Source organism: Odontesthes bonariensis, chromosome 1, assembly GCF_027942865.1.
Source record: "Odontesthes bonariensis isolate fOdoBon6 chromosome 1, fOdoBon6.hap1, whole genome shotgun sequence".
Classification (NCBI taxonomy): Eukaryota; Metazoa; Chordata; class Actinopteri; order Atheriniformes; family Atherinopsidae; genus Odontesthes; species Odontesthes bonariensis.
The window spans coordinates 47,646,845-47,669,387 of NC_134506.1; the positions used below are offsets into that span (position 1 = coordinate 47,646,845).

Below are 22,543 nucleotides of genomic sequence, written 5' to 3' on the forward strand. Positions count from 1 at the left end.
AGAGGATGTTCAGGGTTGTCCATAATTCTCTTGATTTTATGCAAAATCCTTCTTTGCATTATTGTCTCCAGAGGTTCCACAGCCGATCCCCAGAACAGAACCAGCCTTCTTTATCAGGTTGTTGAGTCTTTTTAGGTCCCTGGTTCTGATGCTGCTGCCCCAACAGATGACGCAAGAGGAAATGACGCTCTCAACAACAGACTTGTAGAATATCTGCAACATCTTGTTGCAAACCTTGAAGGACCTTAGCTTCCTCAAGAAGTACAGTCTGCTCTGTCCTTTCTTGTAGATTGCTTCACTGTTGTGTCTCCAGTCCAGTCTGTTGTCCACATGAACACCAAGGTATTTATATTCCTCAACCACCTCCACTTCTTCTCCCATGATGGAAACAGGGTTTGATCTGACCCTGTTTCTCCTGAAATCTACAATCATCTCCTTTGTTTTGTTAACATTCAAGATGAGATGATTGTTCCCACACCATGCCACAAAGCGGTCCACCAGCTCTCTGTACTCAGCTTCTTGTCCATCTCTGATACACCCGACAACTGCAGAGTCATCTGAATATTTCTGTAGATAACAGGAGTCTGACTTGTACTGGAAGTATATATATATATATATATAGTCTATATGTTATTCAACATCAAGAAAAAGTAAATAAGATTCAATTTAAAGCTTAAAAAAGGAATATAAGATATAATCTAATGACTAATTATGGAGAAATTATAGCAGAGTTGGTATCTAAACCTCCTTTTATCAGACATTCTCCCAAATTTAAAAAAAAACAACCAAAATTCGAAAAGCGGAAGTGGCTAGCATTTCACCGGAAGTACGCCACCTCAGGGCACACACGAAGTTCGTAGGAAAACAGAAACTGTAAATAGAATCGAGAATAACAACAAAACCCCGCTGAAGACGGTGACTTAGAAACACTTTGACATCGAGTTTCATTTAATTCGGATTTAAAGATCAAGGATGAACTGAGCATTTGTGACGTTATTCATTTAAAACCTTCAAGAGAAAACGTTCGCTTCTTCTTTTCTCCCACGGCACACTGAAGGCCCCGCCGAGCTCGGCTCGTTGCTATGGAAACCGTCACCGACAAGAAGCGGGCGCGTTTCACGAGTTTGTAGCGAAAGTTTTCTAAAATGGCGGCAAAAAAGTTGGATCCTCTGTCGGAGGAGGAACCTCCAGGAGAAGAAGGAGAGGTGGAGGAAGAGGTGGAGGAGAGCGGCGCAGGGGGAGGGTGGAGCTGGGAGTCCCAGGTAAGGTTAACCCGGGTAAGACTGGGTTAGTTCAGTGGCTGAGTCTGAAAAACTATTTTAACCTCATACCTGATTTAAAACACAACTTAATTTATGAAAAGGGGACATCTTTGTCCCCTTTTAAAACGACCTAAAAACATATGTTAATATTTTTTTCCGCTTTTTTTTTTCATAGATCTTTTATTCCACTTCAGTTCTGATCATAACTACCATGTTTTCATTTATTTTAAAAAATGTAACCCTTTAAATACTGGTTTATATGATGTAAATGCCAATTTCTGTAAAAAAAAAACTCACAAAAACTGCTATATTTTCAATAAATAAAATCAGGCATAACAAAAAAATTAAAAATCCCTAAAATGTTGTTGCTAATCATTAACATATCCCAGACCATAATTATCCCCACTCAATAATTCCACTTTGCATTCCATATTTTGAAAATACTGGCACCTAAAGGCTTAAAATTTGGGCTAAAAAGTTCAAATTGGCATCTAAAGGGTTATTTTTTTTAAAATAATTGAAAACTTGGCAGTTATGATCAGAACTGAAATGGAAGAAAAATTTATGAAAAAAAAGTGGAAAAAAAATTAGTATATGATGTTTTTAGGTCGTTTTAAAAGGGGACAAAAATGTCCCTTTTCAGAAATTAAGGAATTTTTTTTCGCCTATCAGGGATTAGGGTTAAAATCATTAAACCACAGATCCAATTTAAAATAGAAAACTTTATTCATTCAAGCAGCTGGAATAGTTCAACTTTCACTGAAAACAATCTGATGATGTTTGGAAATAAATGTTAAATAATGGATTTAAAAGAGGTTCAAAGTTACAGGAAACGCATGGAGTGATATTATGATCTGTGAATGAGAAGCTGTCAGGATGTTATTGAGGGAAACTTTGCTCTGAGATGTCTGAAACAGACGGTGTAAACAGCTGAGAATCGTTTAGGTAGAACTTCAGATTAACAGAGTCCAGGACTGCGCCCTGTGGGACGCCACGACTCAGCTGTCCACCAGCTGAAGTTCTTCATAGTGACTGAAAAGGTTCTGTGACGGATAAAAACACGGAGATCACTTTCTGTGGTCTGTGGTTAGCTAAAGATACGGGGTCCAAACCAGATTCATGTTCTAAACTGAGACTCAGTGGGTCACATGGCACCGAAAGGATCAGATTATTGGCTAAATTACAATCAGACTGAGCTGTGCAAGGGTAATTATTAGGGCTGGGCAACGATTAAAATGTTTAATGTAATTAATCACACGATTTCCCTGATTAATCACGATTAATCTCATTTGTACGCAGAATCCAAAAATGAATCCAAAAGTAGTGTATAGCTTTTAGCATTTAGTTTTATTTTAAATGTGCTGCCATATGAATGAAAGTGCCATAACATTTGTTGTGCAAACACACTTTTAACATCAGCATCTTTCTGTAGTTTTTATGTAGAAGCCTCGCTCCACTGTCTGTTTCCTTGAATGACTTGCTGCTATCAGTTGTGTGTTTTGCCTTTAAGTGATATTTTAGACTGGAACTACTACGCTGAGAAGACAATTCAACTTGGCAGTGTTTACAGATGACTTTGGTTCTGTCGACTCCGCCGTCTGGAAGAACTTTAACATGAAAATGGCCGAGTAAAAGTTCCGTACCCTTCTCCATGTTTGGTGGATCCGCCGATTACTTTCTTTTCCTGTTCCACAGCAGACAGCAGCAGACTTTTACAAAATAAAAGCCTGTGAGCAACAGACTTCTACAAAATAAAAGCCTGTGAGCAACAGACTTTTACAAAATAAAAGCCTGTGAGCAACAGACTTTTACAAAATAAAAGCCTGTGAGCAACAGACTTTTACAGAATAAAAGCCTGTGAGCAACAGACTTCTACAAAATAAAAGCCTGTGAGCAGCAGACTTTTACAGAATAAAAGCCTGTGAGCAACAGACTTTTACAAAATAAAAGCCTGTGAGCAACAGACTTTTACAGAATAAAAGCCTGTGAGCAACAGACTTTTACAAAATAAAAGCCTGTGAGCAACAGACTTTTACAAAATAAAAGCCTGTGAGCAGCAGACTTTTACAAAATAAAAGCCTGTGAGCAGCAGACTTTTACAGAATAAAAGCCTGTGAGCAACAGACTTTTACAAAATAAAAGCCTGTCTGATTGTAATTTAGCCAATAATCTGATCCAATTCTTAGTCAGATTAAGGTGTCTACATGAATTTAATAACTCAATCCGATTGGAATTCAGCGAATAATCTGACAGAACCGACACAGGGCACGTGCATGAGACCATGTGACCCTGCTGTGACCCTGCTGTGACCCCGCTGTGACCCCGCTGTGACCCTGCTGTGACCCCGCTGTGACCCTGCTGTGACCCCGCTGTGACCCTGCTGTGACCCTGCTGTGACCCTGCTGTGACCCCGCTGTGACCCTGCTGTGACCCCGCTGTGACCCCGCTGTGACCCCGCTGTGACCCTGCTGTGACCCCGCTGTGACCCCGCTGTGACCCTGCTGTGACCCCGCTGTGACCCTGCTGTGACCCTGCTGTGACCCCGCTGTGACCCCGCTGTGACCCTGCTGTGACCCCGCTGTGACCCTGCTGTGACCCCGCTGTGACCCTGCTGTGACCCCGCTGTGACCCCGCTGTGACCCTGCTGTGACCCTGCTGTGACCCCGCTGTGACCCCGCTGTGACCCTGCTGTGACCCTGCTGTGACCCCGCTGTGACCCTGCTGTGACCCCGCTGTGACCCTGCTGTGACCCCGCTGTGACCCCGCTGTGACCCTGCTGTGACCCTGCTGTGACCCCGCTGTGACCCCGCTGTGACCCTGCTGTGACCCTGCTGTGACCCTGCTGTGACCCTGCTGTGACCCTGCTGTGACCCCGCTGTGACCCTGCTGTGACCCTGCTGTGACCCTGCTGTGACCCCGCTGTGACCCCGCTGTGACCCTGCTGTGACCCTGCTGTGACCCTGCTGTGACCCCGCTGTGACCCTGCTGTGACCCTGCTGTGACCCTGCTGTGACCCCGCTGTGACCCCGCTGTGATGCGGCGTGTCCTTGGCAGGTTCCAGTGAAGGTGCTGCGAGCGCACGGCGGCGCCGTCACCGCAGCACGACTCTGCTGCGGCGAGCGCTGCGTCCTGAGCTGCTCCTCCGACCGCACCGCCATCCTCTGGGTACGCTCCTCATTCTGAGCACGTGCACGCCCATCAGTGTGCTGTGTGCAACGTGCGCTCCCTGCTGACCTCTGACCTCTGACCTGTGCAGGATGCAGAGAGCTGCCGGCCTCTGAGGACGTTTGACGGCGTTCACAGTGAAAGCATCAGTGAGTGCGCTCTGATCCCCGGCACCAACAGGTGGGTTAACCTGTTTAACCTATTAACCCGTTAACCTGTTAACCTGTTTAACCCATTAACCTGTTTAACCTGTTTAACCTATTAACCCGTTAACCTGTTAACCCATTAACCCATTAACCTGTTTAACCTGTTTAACCTATTAACCCGTTAACCTGTTAACCCATTAACCCGTTAACCTGTTTAACCCATTAACCTGTTTAACCCATTAACCCGTTAACCTGTTTAACCCATTAACCCGTTTAACCTGTTTAACCCGTTAACCCGTTAACCTGTTTAACCTATTAACCTGTTAACCCGTTAACCTGTTTAACCCATTAACCTGTTTAACCCATTAACCCGTTAACCTGTTTAACCCATTAACCTGTTTAACCCATTAACCCATTAACCCGTTAACCTGTTTAACCTATTAACCTGTTAACCCGTTAACCTGTTTAACCCATTAACCTGTTTAACCCATTAACCTGTTTAACCCATTAACCCGTTAACCTGTTTAACCCATTAACCTGTTTAACCCATTAACCTGTTAACCCATTAATCCGTTAACCTGTTTAACCCATTAACCTGTTAACCCGTTAACCTGTTTAACCCATTAACCTGTTTAACCCATTAACCTGTTAACCTGTTTAACCCATTAACCTGTTAACCCATTAACCCGTTAACCCATTAACCCGTTAACCTGTTTAACCCATTAACCTGTTTAACCCATTAACCCGTTAACCTGTTTAACCCATTAACCTGTTTAACCCATTAACCTGTTTAACTTGTTTAACCCATTAACCCGTTAACCTGTTTAACCCATTAACCTGTTTAACCCGTTAACCTGTTTAACCCATTAACCCGTTAACCTGTTAACCCGTTAACCTGTTTAACCCATTAACCTGTTAACCCGTTAACCTGTTTAACCCATTAACCTGTTTAACCCATTAACCTGTTAACCCATTAATCCGTTAACCTGTTTAACCCATTAACCTGTTTAACCCGTTAACCTGTTTAACCCATTAACCCGTTAACCTGTTAACCCGTTAACCTGTTTAACCCATTAACCTGTTAACCCATTAACCTGTTTAACCCATTAACCTGTTTAACTTGTTTAACCCATTAACCCGTTAACCTGTTTAACCCATTAACCTGTTTAACCCGTTAACCTGTTTAACCCATTAACCCGTTAACCTGTTAACCCGTTAACCTGTTTAACCCATTAACCTGTTAACCCGTTAACCTGTTTAACCCATTAACCTGTTTAACCCATTAACCTGTTAACCCATTAATCCGTTAACCTGTTTAACCCATTAACCTGTTAACCCGTTAACCTGTTTAACCCATTAACCTGTTTAACCCATTAACCTGTTAACCCATTAATCTGTTAACCTGTTTAACCCATTAACCTGTTAACGCCACCTGAGCTCAGGCTGGGGGGGCTCCCAGGTACTTAATTTTGTACTTGGGGAAGTTAACAAAGGGTATCAAAGTTCATAACTTCAGACAAAGGTCTTCTTTGTAAACATTCAGCATAAATCTTGGCCCGCGGCTCTTTAAAGGGGAAATTAAATTAATCTTCTTCAAACCAAAAGTCTTTTCAACAGAAATCTTCACTCGTTCAGCCTCTCTGGCAGTGTTCAACAAAGCCACTCACGTATTTCCAGATAAGTTTCCAGGTAAGTAACTCCCGGGCATTCCACCGTGAAAGGATCCGCCCATAAGCCAATCTCTCCCCACAGCAGCTCCCCTCATCAGGCCTTAGTGGCCTCAGCTGTGTGGAGAGGGGTGCAGTTCTCAACCCCACCACCAGATGGGGCCATGGCAAGTTGTGGTTGGAGCCGCCTCACTGGAACGGAGCATCCACGATGCAGCCTCTCGTGACATCACAGTGTGTGTGTGTGTGTGTGTGTGTGTGTGTGTGTGTGTGTGTGTGTGTCTGTGTCTGTGTCTGTGTGTGTGTGTGTGTGTGCACGTGTGTGCATGTGTGTGCGTCAGGATGGTCACGGTGTCCTGGGATAAGAAGATGGTGGCCTGGGACCTGGAGACGGGACTCACTCTGGTAACTTCCTGCACCACACACACTGCAGAACCAGCTCTGATACCAGAACCAGCTCTGATACCAGAACCAGAACCAGCTCTGATACCAGAACCAGCTCTGATACCAGAACCAGATCTGATACCAGAACCAGCTCTGATACCAGAACCAGAACCAGCTCTGGAACCAGAACCAGATCTGATACCAGAACCAGCTCTGATACCAGAACCAGCTCTGATACCAGAACCAGCTCTGATACCAGAACCAGAACCAGCTCTGGAACCAGAACCAGATCTGATACCAGAACCAGATCTGATACCAGAACCAGCTCTGATACCAGAACCAGAACCAGCTCTGATACCAGAACCAGCTCTGATACCAGAACCAGAACCAGCTCTGATACCAGAACCAGAACCAGCTCTGATACCAGAACCAGCTCTGATACCAGAACCAGAACCAGCTCTGGAACCAGAACCAGCTCTGATACCAGAACCAGATCTGATACCAGAACCAGCTCTGATACCAGAACCAGCTCTGGAACCAGAACCAGCTCTGATACCAGAACCAGATCTGATACCAGAACCAGCTCTGATACCAGAACCAGCTCTGGAACCAGAACCAGATCTGATACCAGAACCAGCTCTGATACCAGAACCAGAACCAGCTCTGATACCAGAACCAGCTCTGGAACCAGAACCAGAACCAGCTCTGATACCAGAACCAGCTCTGATACCAGAACCAGAACCAGCTCTGGAACCAGAACCAGAAACAGCTCTGATACCAGAACCAGAACCAGCTCTGGAACCAGAACCAGCTCTGATACCAGAACCAGAACCAGCTCTGATACCAGAACCAGCTCTGATACCAGAACCAGAACCAGCTCTGGAACCAGAACCAGAAACAGCTCTGATACCAGAACCAGAACCAGCTCTGATACCAGAACCAGAACCAGATCTGATACCAGAACCAGAACCAGCTCTGGAACCAGAACCAGCTCTGATACCAGAACCAGAACCAGCTCTGATACCAGAACCAGCTCTGGAACCAGAACCAGCTCTGATACCAGAACCAGAACCAGCTCTGATACCAGAACCAGAACCAGCTCTGGAACCAGAACCAGCTCTGATACCAGAACCAGAACCAGCTCTGATACCAGAACCAGCTCTGATACCAGAACCAGAACCAGCTCTGGAACCAGAACCAGCTCTGATACCAGAACCAGATCTGATACCAGAACCAGAACCAGATCTGATACCAGAACCAGCTCTGATACCAGAACCAGAACCAGCTCTGGAACCAGAACCAGCTCTGATACCAGAACCAGATCTGATACCAGAACCAGAACCAGCTCTGATACCAGAACCAGAACCGACTCTGATACCAGAACCAGCTCTGATACCAGAACCAGATCTGATACCAGAACCAGAACCAGCTCTGATACCAGAACCAGCTCTGGAACCAGAACCAGATCTGATACCAGAACCAGCTCTGATACCAGAACCAGAACCAGCTCTGATACCAGAACCAGCCCTGATACCAGAACCAGAACCAGCTCTGATACCAGAACCAGATCTGATACCAGAACCAGAACCAGCTCTGATACCAGAACCAGAACCAGCCCTGATACCAGAACCAGCTCTGATACCAGAACCAGATCTGATACCAGAACCAGAACCAGCTCTGATACCAGAACCAGCCCTGATACCAGAACCAGAACCAGCTCTGATACCAGAACCAGATCTGATACCAGAACCAGCTCTGGAACCAGAACCAGATCTGATACCAGAACCAGCTCTGATACCAGAACCAGAACCAGCCCTGATACCAGAACCAGAACCAGCTCTGATACCAGAACCAGCCCTGATACCAGAACCAGAACCAGCTCTGATACCAGAACCAGATCTGATACCAGAACCAGAACCAGCTCTGATACCAGAACCAGAACCAGCCCTGATACCAGAACCAGCTCTGATACCAGAACCAGATCTGATACCAGAACCAGAACCAGCTCTGATACCAGAACCAGAACCAGCCCTGATACCAGAACCAGAACCAGCTCTGGAACCAGAACCAGCTCTGATACCAGAACCAGAACCAGCTCTGATACCAGAACCAGCTCTGATACCAGAACCAGAACCAGCTCTGGAACCAGAACCAGCTCTGATACCAGAACCAGAACCAGCTCTGATACCAGAACCAGCCCTGATACCAGAACCAGAACCAGCTCTGATACCAGAACCAGCCCTGATACCAGAACCAGAACCAGCTCTGATACCAGAACCAGCTCTGATACCAGAACCAGAACCAGCCCTGATACCAGAACCAGCCCTGATACCAGAACCAGAACCAGCTCTGATACCAGAACCAGCCCTGATACCAGAACCAGAACCAGCTCTGGAACCAGAACCAGATCTGATACCAGAACCAGAACCAGCTCTGATACCAGAACCAGCTCTGGAACCAGAACCAGCTCTGGTACCAGAACCAGCTCTGGTACCAGAACCAGAACCAGCTCTGATACCAGAACCAGCTCTGGAACCAGAACCAGATCTGATACCAGAACCAGCTCTGATACCAGAACCAGAACCAGCTCTGATACCAGAACCAGATCTGATACCAGAACCAGAACCAGCTCTGGAACCAGAACCAGATCTGATACCAGAACCAGAACCAGCTCTGGAACCAGAACCAGATCTGATACCAGAACCAGAACCAGCTCTGATACCAGAACCAGCTCTGGTACCAGAACCAGCTCTGGTACCAGATTTCCTCTAAGTCTGGTCTTTGCTGTGCAGTGGGAGTCGCGGCAGGCCGGCCTGCTGACGTCCTGCGGCTGCTCGCCGGACGGCCGGCTGGTGGTCTGCGCCTCGGACCCTCAGAACAGCGTCTCCATCTGCGACGCAGCCAGCGGTCGGACGCTGCACCACATCAGCGGTACGCCCCCCCCACACACAGCTCCGCTTTGACTCTCTGCTAATGAGACTAACATCTGGAACATCTGTCCCAGCAGATCATCACCGCTCCACCGTAACCCGGTGCAAGTTCGACCCTCAGAACCGGCGGGTCGCCACGGTTTCTGCAGACCGGAGCATCAAACTGTGGGACCTGCAGGCTCAGAAGACCACCGTGTCCGTGGGCAGGTGGGACAAAGCTGATGTTCTTTTAAAGCTAACCCTAACCTAATGTTCTTTTAAAGCTAACCCTAAGCTAATGTTCTTTTAAAGCTAACCCTAAGCTAATGTTCTTTTAAAGCTAACCCTAAGCTAATGTTCTTTTAAAGCTAACCCTAAGCTAATGTTCTTTTAAAGCTAACCCTAACCTAATTCAATTCAATTCAATTCAATTCATTTTTATTTATATAGCGCCAAATACAACAAATGTCATCTCAAGGCACTTAGATAGTAAGTCCAATTCAAGCCAATTGGAATTCAATTAATTAATAATAATCATAATTCATAAAATAATCCAATTCGTTCATATAGAGCCAATTCAAAAACAATTTCCTAGCTAAGAAAACCAACAGATTGCACTGAAAACTTTTTGTTTTTCTGTCCAATCTCCCGGCCTGAGCGTGCCTGAGGCGACTGTGGAGAGAAACAACTCCCTTTTAACAGGAAGAAACCTCTGGCAGAACCAGACTCAGGAAGGGTGGCCATCCGCCTCGACCAGCTGGGGTTTGAGAAGGAAGAAAAAAGGGGGGGGGGCCGCAGCGGCGGCGGCACTGTAACACCATTCAAAGGATATCTGTTGGAACAGGGAAACACGAGTTAATGACCACAATAACATCACATATACATAAAGAGAGTAAAGTGAGGAAAGGTGTGTCAGATGAGGCCCCCCAGCAGTCTAGGCCTATAGCAGCTTAACTATGGGATGTTTCAGGATCACCTGAGCCATCCCTAACTATAAGCTTTATCAAAAAGGAAAGTTTTAAGCCTGGTCTTAAAAGTGGAAAGGGTGTCTGCTTCCTGGACATTTACTGGCAGCTTATTCCACAAGAGAGGGGCCTGATAACTGAAGGCTCTGCCTCCCATTCTACTTTTAGAAACTCTGGGAACCTCAAGTAAACCTGCAGTTTGGGAACGAAGTGCTCTGTTAGGAAAAGATCTTACAATGAGATCTTTAAGATATGATGGAGCTCGGTCATTAAGAGCTTTATGTGTGAGGAGAAGAATCTTAAATTCTATTCTGAATTTAACAGGGAGCCAATGAAGAGAAGCTAAAACTGGAGAAATATGATCTCTGCTGTTAGTTCTCATCAGAACTCTGGCTGCAGCATTTTGGATCAGCTGGAGGCTTTTCAGAGAATATGTAGGACAGCCCAATAATAAAGAATTACAGTAGTCCAATCTTGAAGTAACAAATGCATGAATTAGTTTTTCTGCATCACTCTGAGACAGGATGTTCCTGATTTTAACAATATTACGAAGGTGAAAGAAGGCAGTCCTAGAAACCTGTTTTATATGCGAGTCAAATGATAAGTTCTGGTCAAAAATAACTCCAAGGTTCCTCACTGTAGAACTAGAAGCCAAGGAAATACCATCTAGAGTAACTATATAGCTAGACAATTTCTCCCTGAAACGCTCAGGTCCAAAGATAACGACTTCAGTTTTGTCTGAATTTAGCAGCAGACAGTTCTGAGTCATCCAGGTCTTTATGTCTTTAAGACATGCTTGTAGTCTGACCAACCTATTGGGTTCATCTGGTTTTATAGATAAGTACAGCTGAGTATCATCAGCATAGCAATGGAAATTTATGCCATGCTGTCTAATAATGTTACCTAATGGAAGCATGTATAAAGTAAAAAGAATCGGTCCAAGCACAGAACCCTGAGGAACTCCATGACTTACTCTGGTGTGTGAGGAAGATTCTTCATTTACAAGAACAAACTGAAATCTATCAGATAAATATGATTTAAACCAGCCTAATGCAGTTCCTTTAATCCCAATAACATGTTCAAGTCTGTGTAATAAGATACTGTGATCGACCGTATCAAATGCAGCACTGAGATCCAACAGGACAAGCACAGACACAAGTCCGCTATCAGAGGCTAAGAGGAGATCATTGGTAACTTTCAGCAGTGCTGTTTCTGTGCTATGATCCACTCTGAATCCTGACTGAAACTCTTCAAACAAATTATTTCTGTGTAAATGATCACAAAGCTGAGCTGCAACTATTTTTTCAAGAACTTTAGACATAAAAGGGAGATTGGATATAGGTCTATAATGAGCCAACACTTCTGAATCAAGAGTAGGTTTTTTAAGTAAAGGTTTAATTACAGCAACCTTAAAAGTCTGAGGTACATATCCTGTCAACAAAGACAGATTGATCAAATCCAATATGGAAGTGTCAATTAAGGGGAAAACCTCCTTGAACAGTCTGGTTGGGATTGGGTCTAAAACACAAGTTGATGGTTTAGAAGAGACTATTGCTGTTGTTAGCTCAGAGAGATCAACTGGGCAGAAGCCGTCTAAATACAAATCAGGTTCTAAAGATACTTCTAAAGCTGCTGTACTTGATGATACATCACTGATAATAGTGGGAAGGACTCCATCAATCTTCTCTCTGATAGAAACAATTTTATTAATAAAGAAGCTCATGAAATCATCACTGCTGAGAGTTAAAGGAATAACTGGCTCAGCAGAGCTCGGACTCTTAGTCAGACTGGCTACAGTGCTGAAAAGAAACCTGGGATTATTCTTATTCTCTTCTATCAATGATGAATAATAAGCAGTTCTAGCTTTACGAAGGGCTTTCTTATACATTGTTAAACTATCTTTCCAGACTAACTGAGACTCTTCTAAATTAGAGGAACGCCACTGTCTCTCCAGCTTTCTTGCAGTCTGCTTTAAATGTTCTTTTAAAGCTAACCCTAACCTAATGTTCTTTTAAAGCTAACCCAAACCTAATGTTCTTTTAAAGCTAACCCAAACCTAATGTTCTTTTAAAGCTAACCCTAACCTAATGTTCTTTTAAAGCTAACCCAAACCTAATGTTCTTTTAAAGCTAACCCAAACCTAATGTTCTTTTAAAGCTAACCCAAACCTTATGTTCTTTTAAAACTAAGCCTAACCTAATGTTCTTTTAAAGCTAACCCTAAGCTAATGTTCTTTTAAAACTAACCCTAACCTAATGTTCTTTTAAAGCTAACCCTAAGCTAATGTTCTTTTAAAGCTAACCCTAACCTAATGTTCTTTTAAAGCTAACCCTAACCTAATGTTCTTTTAAAGCTAACCCTAACCTAATGTTCTTTTAAAGCTAACCCTAAGCTAATGTTCTTTTAAAGCTAACCCTAACCTAATGTTCTTTTAAAGCTAACCCTAACCTGGTGCGCTGGGACTGCTCTGGAGCTGAATGTTTACTGTATTTATTAAACCAATACTATGTAACATTTCTACCTTAAAATAACAGCTTGAAAAAATTTGTGGGGCTAGAATGAGTTTTAATATTACGATGGGCCTGTCTCCTATGCCCTTCGGGGGTCTGAGTTGGAAAAACTGCGCTATGTAACTTTGCTGGAGCGGCCCGGGAGCTGAGCAGAAGTACTTCGACTTGCTTTCTGGCACACCTACCGCAAAAACAAATAGACCCCTCTCACGCTCCCAGGTACATTTGATTACTCTTACCTTCTGACTCCTCGCCGGTTCGTCAACAAACGTGAAAAGTGAAAGCGAAAGGGTGTTGTATTTACGACAGTGTAACTGTACATTACCTCCAAGCCTGTAGGGGGAGCTCCAGAGTGGGCTTTTTGAGAAGTTACATTGTATCGCTTTAAGGAAAGCAACAATATCACTTCCTGTCTTCTTCTTTACGTTTCACTCTCAGTAATCATGGCAACGTCGTGTCCGACTGCTGCTTCACCAGCAACGGGCACTTCCTGTGCACGGCATCGTGGGATAAAACCCTGAAGTTGTGGGACCTGCAGGCGGGATGGTTCCGGTCTCAGGGAGGGACGACGCTGCGCGGCGGGCACGAAGGCAGCGTGAGCTGCTGCTGCTTCTCTGCTGACGGTGAGACGCCACGTGACCTCAGCAGCTGCGAGCGCCACGCCCATCCTTCCCGTGTCCTGGACACGTTCGTTTGGGTTCAAGTCATAAGATAAGTTTGGTCGTAAAGACGAAACAAAATGAAACTGAAGCTTCGAGAGAAAAATAGAAAAAGAAGCTGAACAAAAATTTAAGATGATTTGAGATAAAAGTGGAGCTGATTTAGGAAATTAGGATGGATCGGTCTGACCGGGTCCTAAAGGTTCTGAACACACTGTGTCGCATCATGTGTCTCGTGTCATGCGATGCGTGTCATGCGATGCGTGTCATGCGATGCGTGTCATGCGATGCGTGTTATGTGATGCGTGTCATGCGATGCGTGTCATGCGATGCGTGTCATGTGATGCGTGTCATGCGATGCGTGTCATGTGATGTGACATGTGACTCGTGTCATGTGATGTGTGTCATGTGACGCGTGTCATGTGATGTGTGTCATGTGATGTGTGTCATGTGATGTGACATGTGACTCGTGTCATGTGACGCGTGTCATGTGATGCGTGTCATGTGATGTGACATGTGACGCGTGTCATGTGATGTGTGTCATGTGACGCGTGTCATGTGATGTGTCGTGATGCGTGTCATGTGATGTGTGTCATGTGACGCGTGTCATGTGATGTGTGTCATGTGATGTGATATGTGACTCGTGTCATGTGACGCGTGTCATGTGATGTGTCGTAATGGGTGTCATGTGATGTGTGTCATGTGATGCGTGTCATGTGATGTGTCGTAATGGGTGTCATGTGATGTGTGTCATGTGATGCGTGTCATGCGATGCGTGTTATGTGATGTGTGTCATGTGATGCGTGTCATGCGATGCGTGTCATGCGATGCGTGTTATGTGATGTGTGTCATGTGATGCGTGTCATGCGATGCGTGTCATGTGATGTGACATGTGATGTGTGTCATGTGACGCGTGTCATGTGACGCGTGTCATGTGACGCGTGTCATGTGATGTGTCGTGATGCGTGTCATGTGATGTGTGTCATGTGACGCGTGTCATGTGATGTGTGTCATGTGATGCGTGTCATGTGATGTGTCGTGATGCGTGTCATGTGTCATGTGACTCGTGTCATGTGATGTGTGTCATGTGATGTGACATGTGACTCGTGTCATGTGATGTGTGTCATGTGACGCATGTCATGTGATGTGTGTCATGTGATGCGTGTCATGTGATGCGTGTCATGTGTCTCGTGTCATGCGATGCGTGTCATGTGATGCGTGTCATGCGACTCGTGTCATGTGATGTGTGTCATGTGACGCGTGTCATGTGATGTGTCGTGATGCGTGTCATGCGATGTGTGTCATGCGATTCGTGTCATGTGATGCGTGTCATGCGATGCGTGTCATGTGATGCGTGTCATGCGATGCGTGTCATGTGATGTGACATGTGACTCGTGTCATGTGATGTGTGTCATGTGACGCGTGTCATGTGATGTGTGTCATGTGATGTGTGTCATGTGATGTGACATGTGACTCGTGTCATGTGACGCGTGTCATGTGATGCGTGTCATGTGATGTGACATGTGACGCGTGTCATGTGATGTGTGTCATGTGACGCGTGTCATGTGATGTGTCGTGATGCGTGTCATGTGATGTGTGTCATGTGACGCGTGTCATGTGATGTGTGTCATGTGATGTGATATGTGACTCGTGTCATGTGACGCGTGTCATGTGATGTGTCGTAATGGGTGTCATGTGATGTGTGTCATGTGATGCGTGTCATGTGATGTGTCGTAATGGGTGTCATGTGATGTGTGTCATGTGATGCGTGTCATGCGATGCGTGTTATGTGATGTGTGTCATGCGATGCGTGTCATGCGATGCGTGTTATGTGATGTGTGTCATGTGATGCGTGTCATGCGATGCGTGTCATGTGATGTGACATGTGATGTGTGTCATGTGACGCGTGTCATGTGACGCGTGTCATGTGATGTGTCGTGATGCGTGTCATGTGATGTGTGTCATGTGACGCGTGTCATGTGATGTGTGTCATGTGATGCGTGTCATGTGATGTGTCGTGATGCGTGTCATGTGTCATGTGACTCGTGTCATGTGATGTGTGTCATGTGATGTGACATGTGACTCGTGTCATGTGATGTGTGTCATGTGACGCGTGTCATGTGATGTGTGTCATGTGATGCGTGTCATGTGATGCGTGTCATGTGTCTCGTGTCATGCGATGCGTGTCATGTGATGCGTGTCATGCGACTCGTGTCATGTGATGTGTGTCATGTGACGCGTGTCATGTGATGTGTCGTGATGCGTGTCATGCGATGTGTGTCATGCGATTCGTGTCATGTGATGCGTGTCATGTGACGCGTGTCATGCGATGCGTGTCATGCGATGCGTGTTATGTGACGCGTGTCATGCGATGCGTGTTATGTGATGTGTGTCATGCGATGCGTGTCATGCGATGCGTGTCATGCGATGCGTGTTATGTGATGCGTGTCATGCGATGCGTGTCATGCGATGCGTGTCATGCGATGCGTGTTATGTGATGTGTGTCATGCGATGCGTGTCATGTGATGCGTGTCATGCGATGCGTGTCATGTGATGTGTCGTGATGCGTGTCATGTGATGTGTGTCATGTGATGTGTGTCATGTGACGCGTGTCATGTGATGTGATATGTGACTCGTGTCATGTGACGCGTGTCATGTGATGTGTCGTAATGGGTGTCATGTGATGTGTGTCATGTGATGCGTGTCATGTGATGTGTCGTAATGGGTGTCATGTGATGTGTGTCATGTGATGCGTGTCATGCGATGCGTGTTATGTGATGTGTGTCATGTGATGCGTGTCATGCGATGCGTGTCATGCGATGCGTGTTATGTGATGTGTGTCATGTGATGCGTGTCATGCGATGCGTGTCATGTGATGTGACATGTGATGTGTGTCATGTGACGCGTGTCATGTGACGCGTGTCATGTGATGTGTGTCATGTGATGCGTGTCATGCGATGCGTGTTATGTGACGCGTGTCATGTGACTCGTGTCATGTGATGTGTGTCATGTGACGCGTGTCATGTGATGTGTCGTGATGCGTGTCATGTGTCATGTGACTCGTGTCATGTGATGTGTGTCATGTGATGTGACATGTGACTCGTGTCATGTGATGTGTGTCATGTGACGCGTGTCATGTGATGTGTGTCATGTGATGCGTGTCATGTGATGCGTGTCATGTGTCTCGTGTCATGCGATGCGTGTCATGTGATGCGTGTCATGCGACTCGTGTCATGTGATGTGTGTCATGTGACGCGTGTCATGTGATGTGTCGTGATGCGTGTCATGCGATGTGTGTCATGCGATTCGTGTCATGTGATGCGTGTCATGTGACGCGTGTCATGCGATGCGTGTCATGCGATGCGTGTTATGTGACGCGTGTCATGCGACGCGTGTCATGCGATGCGTGTCATGCGATGCGTGTCATGCGATGCGTGTTATGTGATGTGTGTCATGCGATGCTTGTCATGTGATGCGTGTCATGCGATGCGTGTCATGTGATGTGTCGTGATGCGTGTCATGTGATGTGTGTCATGTGACGCGTGTCATGTGATGTGTGTTATGTGACGCGTGTCATGTGATGTGACATGTGACTCGTGTCATGCGATGCGTGTCATGTGATGTGTCGTGATGTGTGTCATGCGATGCGTGTCATGCGATGCGTGTCATGTGATGCGTGTCATGCGATGCGTGTCATGTGATGTGTGTCATGCGATGCGTGTCATGCGATGCGTGTCATGCGATGCGTGTTATGTGATGCGTGTCATGCGATGCGTGTCATGCGATGCGTGTCATGCGATGCGTGTCATGCGATGCGTGTTATGTGATGTGTGTCATGCGATGCGTGTCATGTGATGCGTGTCATGCGATGCGTGTCATGTGATGTGTCATGTGACGCGTGTCATGTGATGTGTGTCATGTGACGCGTGTCATGTGATGTGTGTCATGTGACGCGTGTCATGTGATGTGTGTCATGTGATGTGTGTCATGTGACGCGTGTCATGTGATGTGTGTCATGTGACGCGTGTCATGTGACGCGTGTCATGTGATGTGTGTCATGTGATGCGTGTCATGCGATGCGTGTCATGTGATGTGTGTCATGTGATGCGTGTCATGCGATGCGTGTCATGTGATGTGACATGTGACTCGTGTCATGTGATGTGTGTCATGTGACGCGTGTCATGTGATGTGTGTCATGTGACGCGTGTCATGTGATGTGTCACATGTGATGTGACATGTGACTCGTGTCATGTGATGTGTCATGTGACGCGTGTCATGTGATGTGTGTCATGTGATGCGTGTCATGCGATGCGTGTTATGTGATGCGTGTCATGTGACTCGTGTCATGTGATGTGTGTCATGTGACGCGTGTCATGTGATGTGTCGTGATATGTGATGTGACATGTGACTCGTGTCATGTGATGTGTGTCATGTGATGCGTGTCATGTGATGTGTGTCATGTGATGCGTGTCATGTGATGCGTGTCATGTGTCTCGTGTCATGCGATGCGTGTCATGTGATGCGTGTCATGTGACGCGTGTCATGTGACGCGTGTCATGTGATGTGTCATGCGACTCGTGTCATGTGATGTGTGTCATGCGACGCGTGTCATGTGATGCGTGTCATGTGATGCGTGTCATGTGATGCGTGTCATGCGATGTGTGTCATGTGATGCGTGTCATGCGACTCGTGTCATGTGATGCGTGTCATGTGACGCGTGTCATGTGATGTGTGTCATGTGACGCGTGTCATGTGATGTGTCGTGACGCGTGTCATGTGATGTGTGTCATGTGATGTGACATGTGACTCGTGTCATGTGATGTGTCATGTGACGCGTGTCATGTGATGTGTGTCATGCGATGCGTGTTATGTGATGCGTGTCATGTGACTCGTGTCATGTGATGTGTGTCATGTGACGCGTGTCATGTGATGTGTCGTGATATGTGATGTGTGTCATGTGATGCGTGTCATGTGATGTGTGTCATGTGATGCGTGTCATGTGATGCGTGTCATGTGTCTCGTGTCATGCGATGCGTGTCATGTGATGCGTGTCATGTGACGCGTGTCATGTGTCATGTGACGCGTGTCATGTGATGTGTCATGCGACTCGTGTCATGTGATGTGTGTCATGCGACGCGTGTCATGTGATGTGTCGTGATGCGTGTCATGCGATGCGTGTTATGTGACGCGTGTCATGCGATGCGTGTCATGCGATGCGTGTTATGTGATGTGTGTCATGCGATGCGTGTCATGCGATGCGTGTTATGTGATGCGTGTCATGCGATGCGTGTCATGCGATGCGTGTCATGCGATGCGTGTCATGCGATGCGTGTCATGTGATGTGTGTCATGCGATGCGTGTCATGTGATGCGTGTCATGCGATGCGTGTCATGTGATGTGTCGTGATGCGTGTCATGTGATGTGTGTCATGTGACGCGTGTCATGTGATGTGTGTTATGTGACGCGTGTCATGTGATGTGACATGTGACTCGTGTTATGTGATGTGTGTCATGCGATGCGTGTCATGCGATGCGTGTCATGTGATGTGTGTCATGCGATGCGTGTCATGCGATGCGTGTTATGTGATGCGTGTCATGCGATGCGTGTCATGCGATGCGTGTTATGTGATGTGTGTCATGCGATGCGTGTCATGTGATGCGTGTCATGCGATGCGTGTCATGTGATGTGACATGTGACTCGTGTCATGTGATGTGTCATGTGACGCGTGTCATGTGATGTGTCGTGATGCGACGCGTGTCATGTGATGTGTGTCATGTGACGCGTGTCATGTGATGTGTGTTATGTGACGCGTGTCATGTGATGTGTGTCATGTGATGCGTGTCATGCGATGCGTGTCATGTGATGTGACATGTGACTCGTGTCATGTGATGTGTGTCATGTGACGCGTGTCATGTGATGTGTCGTGACGCGTGTCATGTGATGTGTGTCATGTGATGTGACATGTGACTCGTGTCATGTGACGCGTGTCATGTGATGTGTGTCATGTGATGCGTGTCATGCGATGTGTGTCATGTGACGCGTGTCATGTGATGTGTCGTGATATGTGATGTGACATGTGACTCGTGTCATGTGATGTGTGTCATGTGATGCGTGTCATGTGATGCGTGTCATGTGATGCGTGTCATGTGTCTCGTGTCATGCGATGCGTGTCATGTGACGCGTGTCATGTGATGTCATGTGACGCGTGTCATGTGATGTGTCATGCGACTCGTGTCATGTGATGTGTGTCATGCGACGCGTGTCATGTGATGTGTCGTGATGCGTGTCATGCGATGCGTGTCATGTGATGTGTCATGTGACGCGTGTCATGTGATGCGTGTCATGTGATGCGTGTCATGCGATGTGTGTCATGTGATGCGTGTCATGCGACTCGTGTCATGGGATGCGTGTCATGTGATGTGTGTCGTGACGCGTGTCATGTGATGTGTGTCATGTGATGTGACATGTGACTCGTGTCATGTGATGTGTCATGTGACGCGTGTCATGTGATGTGTGTCATGTGATGCGTGTCATGCGATGCGTGTTATGTGATGCGTGTCATGTGACTCGTGTCATGTGATGTGTGTCATGTGACGCGTGTCATGTGATGTGTCGTGTCATGTGATGCGTGTCATGTGATGTGTGTCATGTGATGCGTGTCATGTGATGCGTGTCATGTGTCTCGTGTCATGCGATGCGTGTCATGTGATGCGTGTCATGTGACGCGTGTCATGTGACGCGTGTCATGTGATGTGTCATGCGACTCGTGTCATGTGATGTGTGTCATGCGACGCGTGTCATGTGATGTGTCGTGATGCGTGTCATGCGATGCGTGTCATGTGACGCGTGTCATGTGACGCGTGTCATGTGATGCGTGTCATGCGATGTGTGTCATGTGATGCGTGTCATGCGACTCGTGTCATGTGATGCGTGTCATGCGACGCGTGTCATGCGATGCGTGTCATGTGATGTGACATGTGACTCGTGTCATGTGACGCGTGTCATGTGACGCGTGTCATGTGATGCGTGTCATGCGATGTGTGTCATGTGACGCGTGTCATGCGACGCGTTTCATGGGACGCGTGTCATGCGACGCGTGTCATGCGATGCGTGTCATGTGATGTGACATGTGACTCGTGTCATGTGATGCGTGTCATGTGTCGTGACGTGTCTCCGCAGGCGGCCTGCTGGTGTCGGGCTCCTACGACAGGACTGTTGCACTCTGGGACGTGACCTCGCTCTGCCCGTCTCTCGTCCTGAAGGTGAGGACCTGCTGACTGAAAGCGATTCGCAGATCGTCCTGGCGTCTCTGGAGGCTCGGCTCATGATTTGTTTGCTTTCTCAGGGCCACAGCGATTGGGTGACAGACGTGACTCTGAGCGCAGACGGGAAGTTGATGGTCTCCTCCTCCAAGGTTCTGTTTTACAGTCCAAACCTTAAAGGTTCTTAATGTGATTCTTCTCTCAGACGAGGTCAGGCTGGTCCATCTCTGTGAGGCTGCACATCTGACCGGCTTCAGGAATCCTCAGATTCAGATGAAACCATGTTCCCGGTTCTGACTCCGCTCTCCTCTCTCTGCAGGACGGCACCATTCGGCTCTGGGACGTCGAGAACATGGAGGAGATCCCAGAGGTCTTGCAGAGGAAAAGGACCGAAGGGACGGGAGTCCACATCCTGAAGGTGGGAGTCCTCCTGCATCATGTGACCAAACTTAACAGGAAGTGACATCACGATGAGAGAACCTACACTGACCGTTGTTCTGTGGTGTTCTTTAACTGAAAGCAGCGAACTGTCCCTTTAACCTGTCCGTGTGTGTTTTCAGTGTGAGGAGTGTGGGAAGCCATTTCCTGTGTGCCGCCTGCTGACCTCTGACCTGCTGACGCGCTGCGTCTTCTGCCGACTCAGAACTCCGCCCAGATACCGGCCGCAGCTGCCGCCGGTCATGTGACAGTCAGGACGAGTCGGATTCGTCTGCTGGACTGGAGAAAGAACTTCTCCACGGTTACGACCTTTCTGCAGCAGGGCGGCCTCGGTGCTCACATGATGTTTGTTTTAGAATAAATTCTGATTATTATTTCGCATCTGTTATTAGTTCATGAACAGAAAGACGAGTGAAAGTAAATAATAAACTTTAATGTTCTGACATTATTATATTTGCATCGTCACATGTTCTCCCTCTTCACGTCTCGCCGTGGCGCCCCGGTGGCGGCGGCCCGTCAGAAGGTGCTCTGCAGCAGGCAGTGGCAGCCGCAGCCCGCCGGGCACTCGTCCTGCCGGCGGAACCAGTCCATCATGTGACTGGTGTGTCCTCCGTGACCGCAGCTCAGGCAGAAGTTGGAGGAGCCTCGGACCGCCACGTGGCAGATGGCGCACTGGAAGGTCAGCCGCTTGCAGACGGCGCACTGCGTGCCGCGCGCCTGGCTGCGGCAGTGGCAGCAGTACACGCCGAACTCTGTGGAGAGACGACATAGAGATGTCAGCTCAGCGTGAACCGGTTCCACCTCACGGCACGCTGAGCTGACATCTCTGTCACGTGACGCGTGTCATGTGTCATGTGATGCGTGTCATGTGACGTGATATGTGACGTGATACGTGACGTGATACGTGTCACGTGATGTGTGTCGTGTCATGTGATGTGTGACATGTGATACGTGTCATGTGATGCGTGACTTGATACGTGTCATGTGATGTGTGACATGCGTGTCGTGTCATGTGACATGATGCGTGTCATGTGATGCGTGTCGTGTCATGTGATGCGTGTCATGTGATGTGTGTCACGTGATGTGTGTCATGTGATGCGTGTCATGTGACGTGATACGTGTAATGTGATGTGTGACATGATGCGTGTCATGTGATGCGTGTCGTGTCATGTGACG

General features: G+C 47.1%; 2 protein-coding genes across 3 annotated transcripts in view; one reads left to right on the top strand and one right to left on the bottom strand.

The window, feature by feature from the left end:
- Positions 1-668: 668 nt before the first annotated feature.
- LOC142382748 (WD repeat-containing protein 88-like) lies at positions 669-21,806 on the top strand. Its single transcript, XM_075468871.1, has 11 exons — positions 669-1,262; positions 4,317-4,427; positions 4,519-4,607; positions 6,582-6,645; positions 9,417-9,555; positions 9,632-9,761; positions 13,447-13,631; positions 20,847-20,929; positions 21,013-21,081; positions 21,249-21,347; positions 21,490-21,806. The coding sequence occupies exons 1-11, from the start codon at positions 1,146-1,148 to the stop codon at positions 21,613-21,615; spliced, it is 1,212 nt and encodes a 403-aa protein (XP_075324986.1). The 5' UTR covers positions 669-1,145; the 3' UTR covers positions 21,616-21,806.
- The window catches only part of wdr59 (WD repeat domain 59), a 57,008-nt gene continuing 56,244 nt past the window's right edge, over positions 21,780-22,543 (bottom strand). For both annotated transcript variants that reach the window (XM_075468861.1, XM_075468855.1), the window contains one exon: positions 21,780-22,119. In XM_075468861.1, the coding sequence (XP_075324976.1) occupies positions 21,884-22,119 (236 nt within the window). In that variant the 3' untranslated portion in view covers positions 21,780-21,883. The remainder of the gene's footprint in view (positions 22,120-22,543) is intronic.